This window comes from Arvicola amphibius, chromosome 3 (assembly GCF_903992535.2).
Source record: "Arvicola amphibius chromosome 3, mArvAmp1.2, whole genome shotgun sequence".
Lineage (NCBI taxonomy): Eukaryota > Metazoa > Chordata > Mammalia > Rodentia > Cricetidae > Arvicola > Arvicola amphibius.
Window position 1 is genome coordinate 72,020,312 of NC_052049.1, and position 26,408 is coordinate 72,046,719.

The 26,408-nt window shown below is 40.7% G+C and overlaps 1 protein-coding gene across 14 annotated transcripts in view; it reads left to right on the plus strand.

Moving 5' to 3' along the window:
- Window positions 1-26,408, plus strand: part of Cast (calpastatin) — a 128,358-nt gene that overhangs the window by 95,804 nt on the left and 6,146 nt on the right. For 13 of the 14 annotated variants that reach the window (XM_038321805.2, XM_038321807.2, XM_038321809.2 and 10 more), the window contains 4 exons: window positions 13,782-13,880; window positions 23,016-23,120; window positions 24,908-25,000; window positions 26,180-26,215. In XM_038321805.2, coding sequence (XP_038177733.1) covers window positions 13,782-13,880; window positions 23,016-23,120; window positions 24,908-25,000; window positions 26,180-26,215 — 333 coding nt within the window. The remainder of the gene's footprint in view (window positions 1-13,781; window positions 13,881-23,015; window positions 23,121-24,907; window positions 25,001-26,179; window positions 26,216-26,408) is intronic. The other variant, XM_038321802.2, reaches the window with a different exon arrangement.

Here is a 26,408-nt window from a genome sequence, read left to right on the forward strand (position 1 = left end):
TGTAACTAGAGACAAGGTATATGATGCCCACTTCTTAGCTTCACACGCACCAGGAATATACATGATGTAAATATCTGCATGCAGATAAAACATTCATACACATGGAATAAATAAGTTTTGAAAACAAAACTATATATTTGATATTTAACATATATTCATGCTTTAAATAAAAACTTCAAAAGAATGGTAATCCCTTTTGATCACTGCCAAGAACAAAATGTTTAATATGAAATAAGATACTTTTCTAAAATTATAAAACTTCGATTTTTGTTAAAGGGAAAGTCATTAGCAACAAATGTAAAGTAATTGACAAACATTCATAAGGAATGCCTGCATAGAGTTGTGGGTACGACTTTTTGTATAAAAGACATATATATGATATCATGCATGCTAGCTTCTTGTTAAAAACAAATCAGTAAATTTTATTAATAAGAGATTCTAAACTTACATAAAAAGAACAAAATAAAAAATGAATATAAAAATAAAGGCACAGAAATAGAAATATATTTATCTGAGATAGGTTCATTGTTTTCAATAAGTAATGACTATTCTCTTGTACAGTTAATAAATTATTTTGTTATTAAAATATCACTAAGGTACCTTTTTTTTTATATTGTGTCTCGCATGGCCCAGGGCTGGGCTGGCTGCCCCCACCTCTCCCGGCCACCGAGAACTGCCCTACCCCTCCATTCTGGCTGCCGGGAGCAGCTGAGCTCAAGGCGGGCAAAGCTCGAGGGGACTAAGGTACTTTCTGTAACTGAGTAAAATTATTCTAAAATGTATTAGAAAAGTTAATTTATAAAAATATGAAATCATAAGTATTTTTAAATGTTTTAGGTATTATTAACCCATTAAACATTTAGGGCTTTAGTACAGTAATGGTAAGTAAAAAAACTATAGTCCAGGAATTAACTCACAGCAGAGTTCACAGGAGTAAAATAAAAAAATCAATGTAGATGAGGAATGTAGCATACTAAAGGGAACCAGTAATAAATATTACTTTAGAAAGTTTCAGAAATAATTTGTTATACATCATTCAGAAGAAACCACCGCTGCTGGCTTAAGACATATAGCGCAGTATGCCTTTGGCAGTTATCAGAAGTGAACATATAATGTAAAAGTTAAATTATGGGAATAGCAAACAGGACTATGTCCATTGTTTTTAGCAGTATGTATTTTTATTAGAAAATGCCAGTGCTGTGGATTTTTTAAGACTCATTTATTTAAAAAATGAAGTAAATGTTTCTTAATGGTATAAGAAAGTATTTTGAAATTTTAACATAAATGATATTTGCAGAGATAGTTTAAATATCACTTAAAATTACCTAATATATAAATATATTTTGGCATTGTACTTTACTCTATTAATATATGCAGATTTTCCAGTCTTTTATATCAGTTAAGAATAAGTTTAAAAATTTCTCTTACATGGAATTCCTCTCCTTCATCAATGACTGTAATACTGAATATCACAATTTTTAAAGACCTAACTCCGTCTGTCTGGAAATTCAGATATGACACTGTGTTCCATCTTCTAACATCCAAAGCCCTCCTCAATTTGGCACCCCCAAACCTCTGTCCATCTAAGGGAAATAGTACTAAGCTACTCCAGGATGGCACTTCCCATTACATCTTGTCTCTGATCTTGAATTCATTTGAACAGAAGTTAAACTGCAAAAAAAGATTTTTAAACACTCCCCAAAGACATGTCTATAACTTATATGCAGCATAATTTTAAAATAATTTAAAAAATTTTTAATAATGCAGTGTCCAACAAGAAGCACATAAATAAGTCACAGAACTCTGAATAGATGGTTGGATGGCATTTAGAGTAACAAATGTGAAATAAAAAGAGGAAGTCATTGGCTAAACAGATGTCTCAATGGTTAAGTACACATACTGGGTTTTTTTAATTTTTTTTTTTTTATTTAAAAAGTTTCCATCTCCTCCCCCTTCCCTCCCCTCCCATCCCCCATACCCTCCCTCCCTCCCTTTTCAGGCCAAGGAGCCATCGGGGTTCCCTACTCTATGTTAAGACCAAGGTCCTCCCAACTCCCCCCAGGTCCAGGAAGGTGATCAACCAAGCTGAGAAGGCTCCCACAGAGCCTGTCCATGCAGAAGAGTCAAAGATCAGTGCCTTTGTCCTTGGCTTCTCTGTCAGCCTCCACCATCGGCCACATTCAGAGAGTCTGGTTTGGTCTCATGTTCCATCAGTCCCAATCCAACTGGAGTTGGTGATCTCCCGTTAGTTCTGTCCCACCGTCTCCATGGGTGAACGCACCCCTCACGGTCCTGACTTTCTTTCTCATGTTCTCTCTCCTTCTGCTCCTCATCAGGACCTTGGGAGCTCAGTCCGGTGCTCCAGTGTGGGGCTCAGTCATTTTCTTCATCTATCGCCAGGTGGAGGTTCTATGGTGATATGCAAGAAATTCATCAGTATGGCTATAGGAACTGGCCTTTTCAGGCTCCCTCTCCTCAGCTGCTCAAGGAACTAACTGGGGGTGTCTCCCTGGAAACCTGGGAACCCCTCTAGAGTCAAGTCTCTTGACAACCCTCAGATGGTTCCCTAAATTAAGATATATGCTTCCCTGCTCCCATATCCACCCTTCCTGTATCCCAAGCATCCCATTCCTCCGACCTCCCCCCATTCTCCCCTTCACGCTTTTCTCTCCCCATCTTCCCTTGGCCGCGTCTCGCCCCACCCTCAAGTTCCCAATTTTTGCCTGGCGATCGTGTCTACTTCCAATATCCAGGAGGATTACTATATCTTTTTGGGGGTTCACCTTCTTATTATCTTCTCAAGGATCCCAAATTTTTATTTTTTTAAATTTCATTTTACATTCCAAACACAGTTTTTCCCCATCCCTCCTCCCTCCCCCTTCACCTCCCCGCCAGAACATCCCCCATCCACTTCTCTCAATGGGTAAGGGCTCCCATGGGGAGTCAACAAAGTCTGGTACATTATGTTGGGCCAGAACCAAGACCCTCCTGCATTAAGGCCAAGAATGGCATCCCTAGCCGGGCGGTGGTGACGCACGCCTTTAATCCCAGCACTCGGGAGGCAGAGGCAGGCGGATCTCTGTGAGTTCGAGGCCAGCCTGGTCTACAAGAGCTAGTTCCAGGACAGGCTCTAAAAAAGCTGCAGAGAAACCCTGTCTTGAAAAACCAAAAAAAAAAAAAAAAAAAAAAAAAAAAAGAATGGCATCACATCATAGGGAATGTCCTTCAACAGGCTAGCTTGCGCACAAGGGATAAATTCTGGTCCCACTGCCAGGGGCCTCTCAGATAGTCCAAGCTTCACCACTGTATCCCACAGCTGTGGGTCTAGAGTTAATGAGTTTTCAAGAACTTGATAGAGCTGTCTCTGTAGATTTCTTCATCATACTCTTGCTTCACTCTTGCTCCACTCTTGCTCCACTCTTCGATTGGATTCCTGGAGCTCAGCCTGGTACTTGGTTGTGGATCTTAGCATCTGGTTCCATCAGTTACTGAATGAAGGCTCTATGATGATAGTTGGGGTATTCACCAATCTGATTACAGGGGAAGGGCAGTTCAGGCACCCTCTCTCTACTGCTAGGAGTCTTTAACTGGAGTCATCCTTGCCGATTCTTGGGAATTTCCCTGGCCTGGTTTTTCCCTAACCCCATAGTGACTCTCTCTATCAAGATCTCTTTTCATTGCTCTCCTACTCTGTCCCTCTCCCTGCTCAACCATCCCATTCTCTCGTGTTCTCATCTCCCACCCCATTCCATTTACTGCCTCCCCCCAGTTTACTCAGGAGATTTCCTCTAATTACCCTTCGCAGGGCAATTTATGTGTCTCTCCCAGGGTCATCCTTGTTACCTAGCTTCTCTGGGGCTGTGGATTGTATTCTGGTTATCCATTGTTTTATACCTAATAGCCACTTATGAGTGAGTACATACCATGTTTATCTTTCTGACTCTGGATTACCTGTTTTTTTCTAGTTCTATCAATTTGCTTGCAAATTTCATCATGTCATTGTTTTTGACAGCTGAGTAATACTCCATTATGTAAATGTATCACAGTTTCTTCATACATTCTTCAATTGAGAGACATATAGGTTGTTTCCAGGTTCTGGATATTATAAATAATGCTCCTATGAATATTGTTGAGCAAGTGTCCTTGTGGTATGATTGAGCATCCTTTGGGTATTGCTGGGTCTTGAGGTAGGTTGATTCCCAGTTTTCTGAGAAACCATCATTCTGATTTCCAATGTGTTGGTACAAGTTTGCACTCCCACCAGCAGTGGAGGAGTGTTCCACTGACTCCACATCCTCTCCAACATAAGTTGTCCTCAGTATTTTTTATCTTAGCCATTCTGATGAGTGTAAGATGGTATCTCAGAGTTTTGATTTGCATTTCCCTGATGATTAAGGTTGTTGAGTAATTCCTTAAATGTCTTTCAGCCATCTGAGATTTTGCTGAGAATTCTGTGTAGCTCTGTACCCCATTTTAAATTGGATTATTTTGTATTTTAATGTCTAGTTTCTTGAGTTCTTTATGTATTTGGGAGATCAGCCCTCTGACAGATATGGGGGAAAATCTTTACCCATTCTGTAGGCTGTCTTTTTGTCTTTTTTTTTTTTTTTATAGCTCTATCTTTTTTTTTTTGTGCTACAAACTTTTATACTTTTATTTTTTTATATTTAAAAATTTCCATCTCCTTCCCTCCTCCTCCCCCCTCCCTCCCCTCCTTCTCCCCCTTCTCTCCCCTCCTTCTCCCCCTTCCCTCCCCTCCCCTCCACCCATACCTCCCCTCCCTCCCTCTCAAGGCCAAGGAGCCATCAGGGTTCCCCACTCTATGCTAAGACCAAGGTCCTCCCAACTCCCCCCAGGTCCAGGAAGGTGATCGACCAAGCTGAGAAGGCTCCCACAGAGCCCGTCCATGAAGAACAATCAGAGCCCAGAGCCATTGTCCTTTGCTTCTCAGTCAGCCCCCGCTGTTGGCCACACTCAGAGAGACGGGTTTGGTCGCATGATCCATCAGTCCCATTCCAACTGGAGTTGGTGATCTCCCATTAGTTCTGTCCCACCGTCTCCATGAGTGAACGCACCCCTCTCGTTCCTGACTTTCTCCCTCATGTTCTCGCTCCTTCTGCTCCTCATCAGGACCTTGGGAGCTCAGTCCAGTGCTCCAATGTGGGGCTCAGTCACCTTCCCCATCTGTCGCCAGCTGGAGGTTCCCTCATGGTCCTGACTTTCTTTCTCATGTTCTCTCTCCTTCTGCTCCTCATCAGGACCTTGGGAGCTCAGTCCGGTGCTCCAAGGTGGGGCTCTGTCATTTTCTTCATCTATCGTCAGGTGGAGGTTCTATGGTGATATGCAAGAAATTCATCAGTATGGCTATAGGAACTGGCCTTTTCAGGCTCCCTCTCCTCAGCTGCCCAAGGAACTAACTGGGGGCGTCTCCCTGGAAACCTGGGAACCCCTCTAGGGTCAAGTCTCTTGACAACCCTCAGGTAGCTCCTTAAATTAAGATATATGCTTCCCTGCTCCCGTATCCACCCTTCCTATATCCCAAGCACCCCATTCCTCCGAGCTCCCCCCGCTCTCCCCTTCACACTTTTTTCTCCCCATCTTCCCTTGGCCCAGTCTTGCCCAACCCTCAAGTTCCCAATTTTGCCTGGCGATCGTGTCTACTTCCAATATCCAGGAGGATTACTATATCTTTTTTGGGAGTTCACCTTCTTATTATCTTCTCAAGGATCCCAAACTTATAGGCTCGATGTCCTTTAATCATGGCTAGAAACCGAATATGAGTGAGTACATCCCATGTTCATCTTTATGGGTCTGGGTTACCTCACTCAGAATAGTGTTTTCTATTTCCATCCATTTGCCTGCAAAATTCAAGATGTCATTGTTTTTTACCGCTGAGTAGTATTCTAGCATGTATATATTCCACAGTTTCTTCATCCATTCTTCCACTGAAGGGCATCTAGGCTGTCTCCAGGATCTGGCTATTACAAATAATGCTGCTATGAACATAGATGAGCATATGCTTTTGTTGTATGATTGGGCATCTCTTGGGTAGATTCCCAATAGTGGAATTGCTGGGTCCTGGGGTAGGTTGATCCCGAATTTCCTGAGAAACCGCCACACTGCTTTCCAAAGTGGTTGCACAAGTTTGCATTCCCACCAGCAATGGATGAGTTGCCCCTTACCCCACAACCTCTCCAGCAAAGGTTATTATTGGTGTTTTGGATTTTAGCCAGTCTGACAGGTGTAAGATGATATCTCAAAGTTGTTTTGATTTGCATTTCCCTGATAGCTAGGGAGGTTGAGCATGACCTTAAGTGTCTTTTGGCCATTCGAACTTCTTCTGTTGAGAATTCTCTGTTCAGTTCAGCGCCCCATTTTTTAATTGGGTTAATTGGCATTTTACCGTCTAGTCTCTTGAGTTCCTTATATATTTTAGAGATCAGACCTTTGTCAGTTGCAGGGTTGGTGAAGATCTTTTCCCAGTCAGTAGGCTGCCTTTGTGTCTTAGTGACAATGTCCTTTGCTTTACAGAAGCTGCTCAACTTCAGGAGGTCCCATTTATTCAATGTTGCCCTTAAAGTCTGTGCAGCTGGGGTTATGCGCAGGAAACGGTTCCCTGTGCCCATTTGTTGTAGAGTACTTCCCACTTTCTCCTCTATCAAGCTCAATGTGTTCAAATTAATATTGAGGTCTTTAATCCATTTGGACTTGAGTTTTGTGCATGGTGATAGATATGGATCTACTTTCATTCTTCTACAGGTTGACATCCAGTTATGCCAGCACCATTTGTTGAAGATGCCCTCTTTCTTCCATTGTGTACTTTTGGCTCCTTTATCAAAAATCAGGTGTTCATAGGTTTGTGGTTTAAGATCCGGGTCTTCTATACGATTCCATTGGTCAACTTCTCTGTTCTTATGCCAATACCAAGCCGTTTTCAATACTGTAGCTCTGTAATAGAGTTTGAAGTCAGGGATGGTAATGCCTCCAGAAGTACCTTTATTGTATAAGATTTTTTTGGCTATCCTGGGTTTCTTGTTTTTCCATATAAAGTTGATTATTGTCCTCTCAATCTCTGTGAAGAATTTTAATGGGACCTTGATTGGGATTGCATTGAATCTATAGATTGCTTTTGGTAGAATTGCCATTTTTACTATGTTGATCCTCCCAATCCACGAGCAGGGGAGATCCTTCCATTTTCTGGTATCCTCTTCAATTTCTTTCTTCAAAGACTTAAAGATCTTGTCAAATAAATCCTTCACTTCCTTGGTTAGCGATACTCCCAGATATCTTATGCTATTTGTGGCTATTGTGAAAGGTGATACTTCTCTGATTTCCCTCTCTGCTTCCTTATCCTTTGTGTATAGGAGGGCGACTGATTTTTTGGAGTTGATCTTGTATCCTGCCACGTTACTGAAGGAGTTTATCAGCTGTAGGAGTTCTTTGGTGGAGTTTTTGGGGTCGCTTATGTATACTATCATATCATCTGCAAATAATGAAAGTTTAACTTCTTCCTTTCCAAATTGAATCCCCTTGATTCCCTTATGTTGTCTTATTGCTATTGCTAGAACTTCAAGCACTATATTGAAGAGATAAGGAGAGAGTGGACAGCCTTGTCGTGTTCCTGAATTTAGTGGGATAGCCTTGAGTTTCTCTCCGTTTAATTTGATGTTAGCTGTCGGCTTGCTGTAAATAGCTTTTATTATATTTAGGAATGACCCTTGTATCCCTAATCTCTCCAAGACCTTTATCATAAAAGGGTGCTGAATTTTGTCAAATGCTTTTTCAGCATCTAATGAGATGACCATATGGTTTTTTTCCTTCAGTTTGTTTATATGATGGATTACATTAATAGATTTTCGTATGTTGAACCAGCCCTGCATCTCTGGGATGAAGCCTACTTGATCGTAATGGATAATTTTTCTAATGTGTTCTTGGATTCGGTTTGCCAGTATTTTATTGAGAATTTTTGCGTCAATGTTCATGAGTGAGATTGGCCTGTAATTCTCTTTCTTGGTTGAGTCTTTGTGTGGTTTAGGTATCAGGGTAACTGTAGCTTCATAGAAGGAATTTGGCAGTGACTCTTGTGTTTCTATATTATGAAATACCTTAAGGAGTATAGGTATTAGGTCTTCTTGGAAGTTCTGGTAGAATTCTGCATTGAAACCATCTGGTCCTGGGCTCTTTTTGGTAGGGAGGTTTCTGATAACAGTTTCTAATTCTTCGCGACTAACAGGACGATTTAGAGCATTTACCTGGTCCTGGTTTAACTTTGGTATATAGTATTTATCTAAAAAACTGTCCATTTCTTTTACATTTTCCAATTTTGTGGCATACAGGCTTTTGTAGTAAGATCTAATGATTTTCTGAATTTCCTCTGTGTCTGTGGTTATGTCCCCCTTTTCATTTCTGATCTTGTTAATTTGCGTGTTCTCCCTCTGCCGTTTGATTAGTTTGGCTAAGGGTTTGTCAATCTTGTTGATTTTCTCCAAGAACCAGCTTCTTGTTTCATTGATTCTTTGGATTGTTTTCTGTGTTTCTATTTTGTTGATTTCTGCCCTCAGTTTGATTATTTCCAGTCTTCTACTTCTCCTAGGTGAGTCTGCTTCTTTTTTTTCCAGAGCTTTCAGGTGTGCTGTTAAGTCACCAATGAGTGCTTTCTCCGTTTTCTTTAAGTGGGCACTTAGTGCTATGAACTTTCCTCTTAGCACTGCTTTCATTGTGTCCCATAGGTTTGAGTATGTTGTGTCTTTGTTTTCATTAAATTCAAGAAAGACTTTAATTTCTTTCTTTATTTCTTCCTTGACCCAGGTGTGGGTCAGTAGTTGACTGTTCAGTTTCCATGAGTTTGTGGGCTTTCTGGGGGTAGCATTGTTGTTGAATTCTAATTTTAATCCATGGTGATCCGATAAGACACAGGTGGTTACTAATATTTTTTTGTAACTGTGGAAGTTTGCTTTGTTACCAAGTATATGGTCAATTTTCGAAAAGGTTCCATGAGCCGCAGAGAAGAAGGTATATTCTTTCCTATTTGGGTGGAATGTTCTATAGATGTCTGTTAAGTCCATTTGGTTCATTACCTCCATTAAGTCTTTCAATTGTCTGTTAGGTTTCTGTCTGATTGACCTGTCCATTGGTGAGAGAGGAGTGTTGAAGTCTCCAACTATTAATGTGTGTGGTTTGATGGCTGCCTTGAGTTCTAGAAGTGTTTCTTTTACATAAGTGGGAGCTTTTATATTAGGGGCATAGATATTCAGGATTGAGACTTCATTCTGAAGGATTTTTCCTGTTATGAGTATAAAGTGTCCCTTTCCATCTCTTCTGATTGATTTTAGTTTGAAGTCAACTTTGTTGGAAATTAGTATGGCCACACCCGCTTGTTTCTTAGGGCCATTTGCTTGATAAACCTTTTCCCAACCCTTTACTCTGAGTAGGTGCCTGTCTTTGTGGTTGAGGTGTGTTTCTTGTAAACAGCAAAATGTTGGATTCTGTTTTCGTATCCAGGCTCTTAGCCTGTGCCTTTTTATAGGTGAATTGAGTCCATTGATATTAAGTGATATTAATGACCAGTGGTTGTTAACTTCAGTCATTTTTAGTAGTAGAGTTTGTGTGTTTCCCTTCTTCTAGTTGTGCTGGTGAAGGGTCGCTAGATGCCTGAGTTATTGTCGGCGTTGTTGGACTCCTTGGTTTGTGATTTTCCTTCTATTACTTTCTGCAAGGCTGGATTTGTGGCTGCGTATTGTTTAAATCTGTTTTTGTCCTGGAATATCTTGTTTTCTCCATCAATGGTGAATGCAAGCTTTGCTGGGTATAATAGTCTAGGCTTGCATCCATGTTCCCTAAGTGTCTGTAGCACATCTATCCAAGCTCTTCTGGCTTTCATGGTTTCCATTGAGAAATCAGGTGTAATTCTGATAGGTTTCCCTTTATATGTTACTTGACCTTTTTCCTTTGCAGCTCTTAATATCTGTTCTTTATTCTGTATGTTTTGTGTTTTGATTATTATATGGCGTGGGGATGCTTTCTTTTGATCCAGTCTATTTGGTGTTCTGTAGGCTTCTTGTACCTTCATAGGAACATCCTTCTTTAGGTTGGGGAAGTTTTCTTCTATAATTTTGTTGAATATGTTTTCTGGGCCTTTGAGTTGTAATTCTTCTCCTTCTTCTACCCCAATTATTCTTAGGTTTGGTCTTTTCATGGTGTCCCAGATTTCCTGAATGTTTTGTGTTAAGAATTTGTTAGATTTGTTTAGTTCTTTAATCTGTGAGTTTATTTCCTCTATAGTATCTTCAGAGTCCGAGATTCTTTCTTCCATCTCTTGTATTCGGTTGGAAATACTTGTCTCTGAAGTTTCTGTTCGTTTACTCAGAGTTTCCATTTCCAGTCGTCCCTCAGATTGTGTTTTCTTCAATACCTCCATTTCATTTATCAGGTCTTGTACTGTTTCCCTTACCTGTTTGATTGCTTTCTCTTGTTTTTCTTGTTTTTCTTGGGTATCTTTGAGAGATTTATTTATTTCGTCTACCTTTTTGTTTGTCATCTCCATTTCTTTATGGCAGTTTTTTACCTCCTGTTTAAGGTCCTCTATTATTTTCATAAAGTACTGTTTAATGTCGGTTTCTTCTATATCTTCTGGGGTAGGGTGTTCAATTCTTGTTGTTTCGGGATGTCTGGCTTGTGGTGATGTCATGTTGCCTTTCATGTTGTTGGAGGAGCTCCTGCATTGGCGCCTGCCCATCTCTTCCTTCAAAAGGAGCGCGGAGGTGTTTGGTGTCCCCAAAGAATGATGGATCCTCCTGCAGACTGTGAGGTCCCCTTGCAGGCCAAGCAGCTCTCAGACAAAGGCCTACCTTGCTCCGGGCAGTTAAATGAAGGAGGGGACCTCCCACCGGCCTGGGTGCACTCAATTCCGGGTCCCCAGAGCCCGAACAGGCTGAGCTGTGGGATTTTGTGGCCCCAAAGACGGGAGGATGAGGAAGGGGGAAGGGGGAAGGGGGGAGGATTCTGGGTGCAAGCTGGGAAGGGACAGGGAGAGAGAGGCGGTATCCGGGGAGAATAACCCCTGCAGGAAGAGCAGGAAGTGTGCTGGTGGCAGGGGGAGTTGTGGAGAGTCGGTGGTCCCTCTCCGGGCAGCTGCCGCGGTTCGGGCACTCACTCCTCACTCACCCCAAAGAACGATGGATCCTCCTGCAGACTGTGAGGTCCCCTTGCAGGCCAAGCAGCTCCCAGACAAAGGCCTACCTTGCTCCGGGCAGTCAAATGAAGGAGGGGACCTTCCACCGGCCTGGGTGCACTCAATTCCGGGTCCCCAGAGCCCAAACAGGCTGAGCTGTGGGATTTTGTGGCCCCAAAGACGGGAGGATGAGGCAGGGGGAGGGGGGGGAGGATTCTGGGTGCAAGCTGGGAAGGGACAGGAAGAGAGAGGCAGTATCCGGGGAGAATAACCCCTGCAGGAAGAGCAGGAAGTGTGCTGGTGGCAGGGGGAGTTGTGGAGAGTCGGTGGTCCCTCTCCGGGCAGCTGCCGCGGTTCGGGCACTCTCTCCTCACTCACCCCAAAGAACGATGGATCCTCCTGCAGACTGTGAGGTCCCCTTGCAGGCCAAGCAGCTCTCAGACAAAGGCCTACCTTGCTCCGGGCAGTCAAATGAAGGAGGGGACCTCCCACCGGCCTGGGCGCACTCAATTCCGGGTCCCCAGAGCCCAAACAGGCTGAGCTGTGGGATTTTGTGGCCCCAAAGACGGGAGGATGAGGAAGGGGGAAGGGGGGAGGATTCTGGGTGCAAGCTGGGAAGGGACAGGGAGAGAGAGGCGGTATCCGGGGAGAATAACCCCTGCAGGAAGAGCAGGAAGTGTGCTGGTGGCAGGGGGAGTTGTGGAGAGTCGGTGGTCCCTCTCCGGGCAGCTGCCGCGGTTCGGGCACTCACTCCTCACTCACCCCAAAGAACGATGGATCCTCCTGCAGACTGTGAGGTCCCCTTGCAGGCCAAGCAGCTCCCCTTTTTGTCTTATTTACCATGTCCTTTGCCTTACCCCAAAAACTCTACCCAGGATCTCCTACAGCTGATAAAACACCTTTAATAATGTGGTGGGATACAAGATTAACTAAAAAAAAAATCAATGCCCCTCCTACATAAAAATGATAAATGGACCGAGAAATAAATCGGAGAAATATCACCCTTTACAATATCCACAAGTGTAAAATATCTTGGGGTAACTCTAACCAAACAAGTGAAAAACCTGTATGACAAGAACTTTAAGTCTCTAAAGAAAGAAATTTAAGAAGATATCAGAAAATGGAAAGATCTTCCATACACTTGGATAGGTAGGATCAACATTAAAAAAATAGCAATCTTACCAAAAGCAATCTAAAGGCTCAGTGCAATCCCCATTAAAATCACAACATAATAATTCACAGACCTTGAAAGAAAAATATTCAATTTTATATGAGAAAACAAAAACCCAGAATAGCTAAAACAATCCTGTCCTGAGGGACTTCCAGAGGCATCACCATCCCTGACTTCAAGCTCTACTATAGAGCTATAGTAATAAAAACAGCTTGATATTAGCATAAAAACAGACATGTGGATCAATGAAATAGAATCAAAGACCCTGACATTAATCCACACACTTATGAACACCCGATTTTTGACAAAGAAGCCAAAATGGTACAATGAAAAAGGGAAAGCATCTTTAACAAATGGTGCAGGTATAACTGAATGTCAACATGTAGAAGAATGCAAATAGATCCATATCTATCGCCATGTATAAAACTCAATTCCAAATGGATCAAGGACCTCAACATAAATAGTTACATTGAACTGAAGAGAAAGTGGGATGTAGCCTTGATCTCAGTGGCACAGGAGACCACTTCCTAAATATGACCCCAGTAGCAAGACACTGAGAGCAACAACCAATAAATGGGACATCCTAAAAGAGCACATACTGTTCTAGCAGAGGACCCAAATTCAGTTCCCAGCACCCACAAAATGCCTCACAACCTTATGTAACTACAGCTCGAGGGGGACCTAAGGACCACTTAGGACTTTCATGGGCAACAGTACTCATATACACATACAGCCTTATATACACACCCTTACATGTAATTAATAATAAAACAGATCTATGAATATGAAACTTATAAATTGTAAAAATACTATAGAAGTGGAAATGAAAAAATAGTGCATAAAGATTGCTACAAGGCATGCATTTGAATAAAGGGACTAAGCAACCAAGCAGTATTTTTTAATGGTTTTTATTTATTCATTAAAAATTTCCACCTCCTCCCCTTTCCCTTGCACTCCCTCCACTACCCCTCCCCCTCCCTCAGCAGTCCTAAGAGCAGTCAGGGTTTCCTGCCCTGTGGGAAGTCCAAGGTCCTACCCACTCCATCCAAGTCTAGGAAGGTGAGCACCCAAACAGACTAGTCTCCCACAAGGCCAGTCCATGCAGTAGGATCAAAACCCAGTGCCATTGTCCTTGGCTTCTCAGTCAGCCCTCCTTGTCAGCCACACTCAGAGAGTCCGGTTTGATCACATGCTCCATCTGTCCCAGTCCAGTTAGCCTTGGTGAGCTCCCATTAGATCAGTCCCACTGTCTCAGTGGGTGGACGCACCCCTCGCGGACCTGACTTCCTTGCTCATGTTCTCTCTCCTTCTGCTCCTCATTTGGATCTTGGGAGCTCAGTCCAGTGCAACCAAGCAGTTTTAAGAGTTGTATTTTAAACAAAGATATCATGTGTCATAATATTATATGTAACATGTTAATAATAATGTTTTTAATAAAAGGAATTTGATGATGCCAAGCTTTCTGCTGCCATCTCTGAAGTAGTTTTCCAGACTCCTGCTCCTAGCACCCATGCAGCAGCCTCAGTACCTGACACTGAGGTAAGTAGCATAACTTTCTTGGGAAATTTTTTTTTTTTTACTTTTAAGCTCATTATTTTTAATAAACAGGTTTTCTACAAATATTTTGCCAAAGAGATTATTCTGTTAGTATTTTTTTTCTCATTTTTTTATTAAAAATTTCCATCTCCTCCCCTCCTCCTTCCCCTTCCCTCCCCTCCCTTCCACCCATACCCCCACTCCGCCCCTCTCCAAGCCAAAGAGCCATCAGGGTTCCCTTCACTATGTTAAGTTCAAGGTCCTCCCAGCTCCCCCTAAGTCCAGGAAGGTGAGCAACCAAACTGACAAGGCTCACAGTGAGCCCGTCCATGCTGTAGAGTTCATGTTCATCATCGTTGTCCTTGGTTTCTCAGTCCTCCTCCACCGTCAGCCACATAGAGAGAGTCTGGTTTGGTCCCCTGTTCCATCAGTCCCATTCCAACTGGACTTGGTGGTCTCCCTTTAGATCTGTCCCACCATCTCAATGGGTAAACGCACTACTCATGGTCCTAACTTCCTTGCTCATGATCTCCCTCCTTATGCTCCTCATCAGGGCCTTGGGAGCTCAATCCGGTGCTTCTATGTGGGGCTCTGTCATTTTCTCCATCCAATGCCAGGTTAAGGTTCTATGGTGATATGCAAGATATTCAATAGGATCTGTATATTTCTGGCACCCTCTCCTCAGCTGCCCAAAGACCTAGCTGGGGGCATCTTCCTGGACACCTGGGAACCCCTCAAGAGTCAAGTCTCTGCCAACCCTAGAATGGCCCCTTAATTAAGATATATAATTCCTTCTTCCCATATCCACCCTTCCTATATCCCAACCATCCTATTCCCCCAAGCTCTTCCCATCCTCCACTTCACACTTTTCTCTCCCCATCCCCTCATCCCCCCATCACACCCCACCCACAAGTTCCCATTTTTTGTCTGGCAATCTTGTCTACTTCCAATATCCAGGAGGATAACTATACGTTTTTCTTTGGATTAACCTTCTTATATATCTTTTCTAGGATTTTTTTATGAATTATAGGCTCGATGTCCTTTATTTATGGCTAGAAACCAATTATGAGTGAGTACATCCCATGTTCATCTTTTTGGGCCTGGGTTACCTCACTCTGGATGGTGTTTTCTATTTCCATCCATTTGCATGCAAAATTCAAGATGTCATTGTTTTTTAACACCGAGTAGTACTCTAATATGTATATATTCCACACTTTCTTCATCCATTCTTCTACTGAAGGGCATCTAGGTTGTTTCCAGGTTCTGGCTATTACAAATAATGCTGCTATAAACATAGTTGAACAAATGCTTTTGTAATATGATTGGGCATCTCTTGGGTAAATTCCCAAGATGGGATTGCTGGGTCTGGGGTAGGTTGATCCCACATTTCCTGAGAAACCTCCACACTGCATTCCAAAGTGGTTGCACAAGTTTGCATTCCCACAAGCAATGGATGAGTGTACCCCTTACACCACATCCTCTCCAGCAAAGGCTATCATTGGTGTTTTTGATTTTAGCCAATCTGACAGGTGTAAGATGGTATCTCAATGTTGTTTTGATTTGCATTTCCCTGATTGCTAAGGAGGTTGAACATGCCCTTAAGTGTCTTTTGGCCATTCGAACTTCTTCTGTTGAGAATTCTCTGTTCAGTTCAGTGCCCCATTTTTTAATTGGGTTAATTAGCATTTTAAAGTCCAGTCTCTTGAGTTCCTTATATATTTTGGAGATCAGACCTTTGTCTGTTGCAGGGTTGGTGAAGATCTTTTCCCAGTCAGTAGGCTGCCTTTTTGTCTTAGTGACAGTGTCCTTTGCTTTACAGAAGCTGCTCAGCTTCAGGAGGTCCCATTTATTCAATATTGGCCTTAATGTCTGTGCTGCTGGGGTAATACGTAGGAAGCAGTCTCCTGTGCCCAAATGTTGTAGAGTACTTCCCACTTTTTCTTCTAACAGGTTCAGTGTGTTCAGATTGTTATTGAGATCTTTAATCCATTTGGACTTGAGTTTTGTGCATGGTGATAGACACGGATCTACTTTCATTCTTCTACAGGTTGACATCCAGTTAGGCCAGCACCATTTGTTGAAGATACCCTCTTTCTTCCATTGTGTATTTTTAGCTCTTTTATCAAAAATCAGGTGTTCATAGGTTTGTGGGTTAAGATCTGGGTCTTCTATTCGATTCCATTGGTCGACTTCTCTATTTTTATGCCAATACAAAGCTGTTTTCAATATTGTAGCTCTGTAATAGAGTTTGAAGTCAGGGATGGTAATGCCTCCAGAAGTTCCTTTATTGTATAAGATTGTTTGGGCTATCCTTGGTTTCTTGTTCTTCCATATAAAGTTGATTATTGTCCTCTCAAGATCTGTGAAGAATTTTGATGGGATCTTTAAGGGGATTGCATTAAATCTATAGATTGCCTTTGGTAGTATTGCCATTTTTACTATGTTGATTCTCCCAATCCAAGAGCAAGGGAGATCCTTCCATTTTCTGGTATCCTCTTCAATTTCTTTCTTCAAAGACTTAAAGTTCTTGTCAAATAGGTCTTTCACTTTCTTGTTTAGAGTTACCCCAAGATATTTTATGCTATTTGTGGCTATCGTGAAAGGTGACGCTTCTCTGATTTCTTTCTCTGCTTCCATATCCTTTGTATATAGGAGGGCAACTGATTTTTTGGAGTTGATCTTGTATCCCGCCACGATACTAAGGGAGTTTATCAGCTGTAGGAGTTCTTTGGTGGAGTTTTTCGGGTCGCTTATATACACTATCATATCATCTGCAAATAATGAAAGTTTAACTTCTTCCTTTCCAATTCGAATCCCCTTGATCCCCTTATGTTGTCTAATTGCTATTGCTAGGAATTCAAGCACGATATTGAAGAGATAAGGAGAGAGTGGACAGCCTTGTCGTGTTCCTGAATTTAGTGGGATGGCCTTGAGTTTCTCTTCGTTTAATTTGATGTTGGCTATTTAGAGCAAGCCGACAGCTAACATCAACCTGTATCCCTAATCTCTCCAAGACCTTTATCATAAAGGGGTGCTGAATTTTGTCAAATGCTTTTTCTGAATCTAATGAGATGATCATATGGTTTTTATCCTTCAGTTTATTTATATGATGGATTACATTGATAGATTTTCGTATGTTGAACCAGCCCTGCATATCTGGGATGAAGCCTACTTGATCACAGTGGATAATTTTTCTAATGTGTTCTTGGATTCTGTTTGCCAGTATTTTATTGAGAATTTTTGCATTGATGTTCATGAGTGAGATTGGTCTGTAATTCTCTTTCTTGGTTGAGTCTTTGTGTGGTTTAGGTATCAGGGTAATTGTAGCTTCATAAAAGGAATTTGGCAATGACTGTTCTGTTTCTATATTATGAAATACCTTAAGGAGTATAGGTATTAGGTCTTCTTGGAAGTTCTGGTAGAATTCTGCATTGAAACCATCTGGTCCTGGGCTTTTTTTGGTAGGGAGGTTTCTGATAACATTTTCTAATTCTTCGCGACTAACAGGACTATTTAGATTGTTCACCTGGTCCTGGTTTAACTTTGGTATATGGTACTTATCTAAAAAAGTGTCCATTTCTTTCTTTTACATTTTCCAATTTTGTGGCATACAGGCTTTTGTAGTAAGATCTAATGATTCTCTGAATTTCCTCTGTGTCTGTGGTTATGTCCCCTTTTTCATTTCTGATCTTATTAATTTGTATGTTCTCTCTCTGCCATTTGATTAGTTTGGCTAGGGGTTTGTCAATCTTGTTGATTTTCTCCAAGAACCAGCTTTTTGTTTCATTGATTCTTTGGATTGTTTTCTGTGTTTCTATTTTGTTGATTTCTGCCCTAAGTTTGATATTTTCCAGTCTTCTACTCCTCCTAGGTGAGTGAGTCTGCTTCTTTCTTTTCTAGAGCTTTCAGGTGTGCTGTTAAGTCTCCAATGTGTGCTTTCTCCGTTTTTTTTTTAAAGTGGGCACTTAGTGCTATGAATTTTCCTCTTAGCACTGCTTTCATAGTGTCCCATAGGTTTGAGTATGTTGTGTCTTTATTTTCATTAAATTCAAGGAAGACTTTAATTTCTTTCTTTATTTCTTCCTTGACCCAGGTGTGGTTCAGTAGTTGCCTGTTCAGTTTCCATGAGTTTGTAGGCTTTCTGGGGGTAGCATTTTAATTGAATTCTAATTTTAATCCATGGTGATCCGATAAGATGCAGGTGGTTATTAATATGTTTTTGTAACTGTGGAAGTTTGCTTTGTTTACCAAGTATGTGGTTGATTTTTGAAAAGGTTCCATGAGCCGCAGAGAAGGTATAATCTTTCCTGTTTGGGTGGAATGTTCTATAGATGTCTGTTAAGTCCATTTGGTTCATTACCTTCATTAAGTCTCTTAATTCTCTGTTAGGTTTCTGTCGGATTGACCTGTCCATTGGTGAAAGAGGAGTGTTGGAATCTCCCACTATCAGTGTGTTTGGTTTGATTGCTGCCTTGAGTTCTAGTAATGTTTCTTTTACATAAATAGATGCTTTTGTATTAGGGGCATAGATATTCAGGATTGAGACTTCATTCTGATAGATTTTTCCTGTAATGAGTATAAAGTGTTCCTTTCCATCTCTTCTGATTGATTTTAGTTTGAAGTCAACTTTGTTATAAATTAGTATGGCCACACCGGCTTGTTTCTTAGGTCCATTTGCTTGATAAACCTTTTCCCAACCCTTTACTCTGAGTAGATGTCTGTCTTTGTGGTTGAGGTATGTTTCTTGTAAACAGCAGAATGTTGGATCCTGTTTTCGTATCCAATCTCTTAGCCTGTGCCTTTTTATAGGTGAATTGAGTCCATTGATATTAAGTGATATTAATGACCAGTGGATGTTAACTCCGGTTGTCATTTTTTATTTGGTAGTAGAGATTGTGTGTTTCCTTTCTTTGAGATGTGCTGGTGAAGGGTCGCTAGATGTCTGAGTTATTTTGGGCAATGCTGGACTCCTTTGTTTGTGAATTTCCTTCTATTACTTTCTGTAAGGCTGGATTTGTGGCTACGTATTGCTTAAATTTGTTTTTATCCTGGAATATTTTGTTTTCTCCATTTATAGGGAATGAAAGCTTGGCTGGGTATAGTAATCTGGGCTTGAATCCATGGTCTCTTAGTTTCTGCAAAACATCTATCCAGGACCTTCTGGCTTTCATGGTTTCCATAGAGAAGTCAGGTGTTAGTCTGATAGGTTTACCTTTATATGTTACTTGACCTTTTTCCTTTGCAGCTCTTAATATTCCTTCTTTGTTCTGTATGTTTTGTGTTTTGATTATAATATGGCGAGGGGATGATTTTTTTTGATCCAGTCTATTTGTTGTTCTGTAAGCTTCTTGAACCTTAATAGGAATATCTCTCTTTAGGTTTGGCAAGTTTTCTTCTATAATTTTATTAAATATATTTTCTGGACCATTGAGCTGTAATTTTTCTCCTTCTTCTACGCCTATTATTCTTAGGCTTGGTCTTTTTATTTCCTGATTGTTTTGTGATAAGAATTTGTTGAATTTGCTGTTTTCTTTGATCAGTGTGTTTATTTTCTCTATGGTATCTTCAGAATCTGAGATTCTTTCTTCTATCTCTTGTATTCTGTTGGTTATGCTTGTTTCTGTAGTCTTTGTTCGTTTAGATATATTTTCCATATCCAGCTGGCCTTCGGGTTGTGTTTTCTTCCTTGCCTCCATTTCAGTTTTCAAGTCTTGCACTGTTTCCATTATCTGTTTCATTGTTTTTTCTTGGTTTCCTAGGATATCATTTACGGATTTACTCAATTCTTCAAAGTTTTTGTTACTCTTCTCGTCCATTTCCTTAAGGGATTTTTTCACCTTTTGTTTAAGGAACTCTATTACTTTCATAAAGTCAATTTTTTCTACTTCTTCTTGATTAGTGTGTTCAAGTCCTCCTGTTATAAGTTCGCTGGTTTCTGGTGCTTTCATGTTGTTTTTCAAATTGTTGGAGGAATTCTTGCATTCGCGCTTGCCCATTTCTTCCTCTGAATAATCCCCTTTGGTTCTTGTTTTAGAAGTTCAATTCACCCCAATGAATTCAATTCATTCACCCCAGTGAATGATGGATCTTTTGGTAGACAGTCAGGTCTCCTTGCTGGCCAAGAGGCTCACTGACAAAGGGCCTACCTTGCTGCAGGCAGGCTATTGAAACAGGGGACCTCCCACCAGCCTGGGTTCACTCAATTCCAGGTCCCCGGCGCCCAAACAGGCTGAGCTGTGGGATTTTGTGGCCCCAAAGATGGGAGAATGAAGCGGGGTGCGGGGGGGTTCTGGGTGCAAGCTGGGAAGGGACAGGAAGAGAGAGGCAGTATCCGGTGAGAATATCCCCTGCAGGAAGAGCAGGAAGTGTTTGTGTGTGTGGAGGGGGCCGTTGGGGAATGTTGGTGGTCCCTCTCTGGGCAGCTGCCGCGGTTCAGGCACTCACTCACCCCATTCTTTGGAAATATTTTTAAAGCAGCAACAAGAAAGAAAACAAAGCACCTGTCTATCACAATTGTATAGGAAAAATATTAGAAATATCCGACACCTTGTATTACAGAAAGACTTTGATTGGTGTTTTTGAGAAACAACAAGTTCTCTCTCTCTCTCTCTCTCTCTCTCTCTCTCTCTCTCTCTCACACACACACACACACACACTCACACACACACACTCACACACTCATGCATATATATATGTATGAATATATATGTATATATTATACAGATAGATATAGATGGTCTATATCTATCTATCCATCATCTATCTATCATCTATCTATCTATCTATCTATCTATCTATCTATCTATCTATCTATCTATCTATCTATCTATCTATCTATCTATAAAATTACTAGATTAAAAAATGCCCCTAGTTTTTCTCAAAACTGATTTCCTTTGTCTTTCTTGGCCTATTCTGTAATTTACTACCCATCATTTGATCCCATTTATTGTATGAAATTTCTGAGCATTTGAGCTATTCTGAGAAAAAAAATGACAAGTGTGTCATGGAATTGCATTGTTATTCCACCGTTTCAAAAGTGAAAATTTGTCCTTTTTTATCAGCATTAGAAAATCCACAGCATTAATATTGCTTTAGTTGTGTCTTGTGAGGCAAGGCTATGGGGCCAAAGCTTTTCCTGACTTCTTTGTCTATAGTGCCAAACCAGACATTATCCGTTGAACATAAAAAGACAAAGGGGTACCCTTAACCAAGTCTCATCCTCTCTGTTGAGAGAAGTGGCTCATTTGCTATGTGAAGTTTCCTTAGTGGAGTCAGCTTTGCTTTCGTCCGTGACATCAAAACTTTCTTAATACAGTGGTCTTGGGTTCTGATGAATTTTTATCCTGTCGGGTCAGCTCAAGATCATCTGAAAATATTCAGAGAGAGCTGATAAAGTCCAGACTAACCACAGGTAGCTCCACCATTTACAGCTGTGTTCCTGGGCTCTAATGGAAATCAATTGTTTAAAACAAGCAAAATACTCCCTTCCATGTGTGTATGTTTGGTCTACATGACTAAATGGTGCAGCAGAAAGAATCAGTGAATCAGCCACTCTCATCGCTGTAGTTCTTTCCTCAATTCAGATGTTAGCCTCTGCCTTTCAGGATTTTTTTTATAGTGCTTCCTTTCCTTTGCTTTTCCCACTAGAGAATCGCGTGTGTGTGTGTGTGTGTGTGTGTGTGTGCGTGTGTGTGTGTGTTTAGAATGTCAGTAAAACTAAGTAAAAGTGTTTATTTTAATGAATTATATATGAACATCAGAGTTAACTATACATTCATAATTCTTGCAAATTTTCTTTGCTGTGTCTAGCAATCTTTCAGAAAAATTACATATGTGCATAGTATCCTGAGAAAAGTTTCAAAAAGCTTTGTGCTTAAATCACCCTTGCAGGAAAACTTTCTTGAGAAGAACCTAGCAAAATATTAACATGACTGAGAATGGCAAGAACAAATTTACCATGTTTTTAGTCCAAGGACCTGGCTTTCCACTCACTCCTTTAGCAATATGTTTTAAACAACTAGCTTAGCTTCTCTGTGCTTACTTCTTCTAAAATATACTGATGTGTTACCCAGAGGATAACACTTATTTGCTGGGGAACAAAGGTATGGGATAATGTATGATGGCCCACTTTCAAAATAATTACAGAACAATGCAGGACACTTCCCAGTAGGGTGTCTTGTAAAATATAGACATTAAAACATTTTTAATTGGATCTATATGGATATAAAGTAAATTCATATAGATATAGACAGCCAACATTTTAAACCTATTATGTTAAGAATAGTTTTAAAAGGTTCATAGAACTTCACTATAATAACAAATTCAATAACAATGCATTCCTTACTTATCTGAGCATCAGCACACATTCCTCTCAGCAGTGTGACTTGTAGTTTTCACTCACTATTCCCAGCTGAGAAAACTCAGGTTTGGGAGATGAATTGCCTTAGGAATTGTGCAGTAGACAATGTAAAATGAAATGTTGTTCTAGTTAGCTCAAACTGTGTTGATCTGGTGGATTTCTTCCCCTAGAGTACGTTCCATTAATTTCTTCAGTTTAACTATCATGGGCCTCCTGCAGGTAAAGAAAGAGATTCTCCACTAGTTCCAAAGCTCTCTGGATTCCTTTAGGAACTCACATAATGTTCAGAGGCATGTTTTCACTCAATAACATAAACCGAACTTCTGTGGGGTTTGTGCTCCAACAAATGGTAGAATAATGGTACTGAGTTTATGGCTCTACTTTGTCATGTTCCTTCCCCATCTGATCTTAGAGTAACCACAAAACAAAGACATATTTATGTTCCACTGAAAATCTGCTTGCTGGCCATGCAACTACATCAGTGGGTTAAAAAGGAAAGAGATTTGTTTGTTTATGGAACCTCTAGGTAAGATTTAGGTCACTTATTTCCACCAAAAGCCTTCCTTAACCTGGTGGTATTTCTTTGAAACATCTGGGTAGGGAAGGCAGATGCTTTCCCTGCTCTTGGTCTCTTCCACCATCAGCATATTCTGTGCTCTGCCACTGTCTATCCCTGTGACTTACTCCTAGATGTCTATAATAAAATGGTATAGTTCCTGGGTGATTTCCCTGAACAGTTTGGCCATCTTATAACTAATTCAGAATTATTTACCTTTTAGCATGGAGACAAAGAACTCGATGACGCATTGGATGAACTCTCTGACAGTCTTGGGCAAAGACAGCCTGACCCAGATGAGAACAAACCAGTAGATGATAAAGTAAAGGTAAAAGATATTTTCCCACCCCACCCCCACAGACTCTGGCATTGTCTGGAGGTGGTTAGCAGCTGGGCCATTTCATCTAATTTTCCTGTTTTTTGGTGTAGGTTGCATTTTTTTTCCCACTGAAAATAATATTTGCAGTGCACATTGCATAACAGGAAATATTCCTGTTTCCAAATTTAATTTTAAAATGAAAGTACAGCTATTTTTTTTTTTTTTTTTTGGTTTTTCGAGACAGGGTTTCCCTGTAGTTTCTAGAGCCTGTCCTGGACCTAGCTCTTGTAGACCAGGCTGGCCTCGAACTCAGAGATCTGCCTGCCTCTGCCTCCTGAGTGCTGGGATTAAAGGTGTGCGCCACCACTGCCCGGCACACAGCTATGTTTTAAGGTTTTTCTCTTCCAATATTTTTTCCTGGTCTTATTTGGGAATAACAGCATACTACTCAAAAGCATATACTTGTTGAGTGTCTACACTTTGTATTTGTAATTGCAGAGATCACACACAGCACGGGTTTCCCTGAACCTCTTTTGCAAGCATAACTGAATCTGAATTCAAACTGTATATAAAAACTTATACCCTTCAGAGATATGTCTAGACAGTCACAATAAACTAACTGCACTATATTCAATGGGTATAAACATTTATATTTAAAATACAATATTTAACAAGCATTTCAACTGACTTGATCATATTTTAGAATAAAAAAATAACTGGAGTTAGAAAGATGGCTTAGTGGGTAAAGTGCTTGCCACACAAGCCTTACAGCATGAGTTCAAATCCTTAATCATTTAGTGTGACTGTCTATAATTCCAGTCCATACACAGAGATCAAAGGCACAGATAGTAGAGCTATCTGTCGGAAGCTAGTAGGCCAGCTAGCCTGCCATATGCATTGGAAAATCAATAGACCCTATATCAAACAAAGTGGAAATTGAGGAATGACATTCAAGATTGTTCTTCAACCTCTATATGCATGCTGTGGCATGCACATGCCTGTGCGCACACACGCGCGCGCGCGCACACACACACACACACACACACAAATCATACACACAAAAATAATAAAATGAAATAATAAAGGAGGTAACTTTCTAAGCATCTGAAACAATGTCCCAAAGACAGGACATTAGCATTTGTATTCTCTCATCATTGTATGAATATTGAGATTAACTTTACCTATATTTAAAAACTATATTGTAATGCTGCAAAGAGATTAATCTGTACTCCAAAAAATCTGTGATAGAGACCAGGGTACATCACAGGTAGGGGTTGTTAGTGTTCAGGTATGTATACTGGCCTGCCCTTGGTTTCCTGACAAAATACATCCTTATCTACAGCCACTAAGAACACCTGTGCACATTTGCTATGTTCCCTTTTAAAAGGTGAGCCTTACCCACTTCCTGTCTCTTTCTCTCCCTTTCTATCTTTCTCTTCTGCCACTCTTGTCTCCAGGGACTGGTCTCTGCCACCATCTCTGCCCCTTCTCTCTTCTTTTCCAATAAATGTGCTATGTGAGCCTTGTTGCAAGGCATGACTTCTCTTCGTGGCATTTTTTTAATATATTACAACGTTGGTTTCCTGACCAGGAATCAAACCCATAGCACGGCAGTGATAGTGATAGCCACTAGACCACTTATATGGGCATATTCACATTTTCAGAAGCTCTTGCTTACTATCCATTTTGTTGCTTTGTTTAAGTTTTGCTTCAGGAAAATACAATAGCTATAGTGTCTGCACTTTGAATTGTGAATAAAGAAATGAACATCCTTTTTTTCTCTTTAATATTTATAGGAAAAAATTAAAGCAGAACATAGAGAGAAACTGGGAGAAAGAGACGACACCATCCCACCTGAGTATAGGCATCTTCTGGACAATGATGGGCAGGTAAATTAAGGCACACACTCTAGATCGTGCCGCTGCTCTCCCTTCTCTGGAAGGGAATGGAAGCTTCACTCTTACCGTGCATAAAAACACATCATGACAGTACTTTTACTGTCTCTTCAGAGGTGATAAGCAGGGTTTCTACCCTCTGCTGTATCTTCTTAAAATAGTCCTATTGCTCCTGTTCTGAGCCCTGATGTTGAGTAGTACTTCTTGGCTCTTGATAATGATTCCAAGAATATATAGTTAAGAGTTAATTTTTCAAGAACGGTCTCTAAAAATGACCGAAGCAATGAGATGTCAAAGGAAGCAGTCTGTGTGTAAAGGAACCAGAGGAGAGGCAGTGGTGAACAAACTGAGAGGGCAAGTAAACAAGACTCCCCCACATTTTGGCCTCTCTTTTGCAAAGTATCTCTAAACTTTTGTTTCTTTAAGCCAATTTGACTGCCTCCCCTTTTCTATTTGGGGATGGATGAATCATCCTTCTCAGGCCTGCTCATCAGTAGAGCAAGGGAGTCCAGGTGCCATCTGTATGCTCTGAAATCTCAGTGGGAAAGCCCCTCCTTGACCAAAGTCTCAGTGTTTGCTGGAATAGGACTCCTTCATTTTGCTTGCATTAAGTATTCCTGGAAATTCTGTATCCTGCTATCATTCACCCTCCCCCATGTTGATATTGCCACATCATCTGCTTACCATCATTGGAGGTGTTTCATTTAGTGCCCTTGCTTTACGATGGATAAAAGCCCTATATGTTAGTGGTACTTATAATCTTTGAAAATACAATGAGCATCAGGCTTGGTGCAGACCTATAGAAGAAGCATTGGAAGTTCAAGACAAGCCAAGGCAATTTAGTGTTTTTAAAGAAAGCAAAACAACAGCAACAAACAATAAAAAAACAAATAAAAGAGGGCAAGGCATGTAGCTCATATAGCTCAAGTGGATATAAATTTTATTATCTAGTGGCAGACAATTTCTACATAATCTGTGTGCCACTTCCAGAATCAAATCCTTGTATCCCCGTGACTACTGAAAGGGCTGTGAAAGTAAGATCTGGTAGAGATCTGGGTTAGGTGCTAAGGTTATCAATTCTGTACAGTCCTTGAATTCTAAACATACTGTCTATGACTAAGTGAGCCTGTACAAAGAGATTGTGGTTAATCGAAAGTCTACCTTATTTTTAAGGACAAACCAGAGAAGCCACCTACAAAGAAATCAAAGGTAATACTATGATGTATACTTTTGTTGTTTTTCATATAGGTATAGCCTTTTTTAAGCTTTAAAGAAGCTAAACGTTGTTAAATATTTTTGTCCTGTGACAATGTGTGCAGATAGGCCTATATTACTAACTCCAATTTATTTCTCACAAGAGCCATTTAAAAATAGTACCAGCTTTCTGAGTGAGAAAACTTGT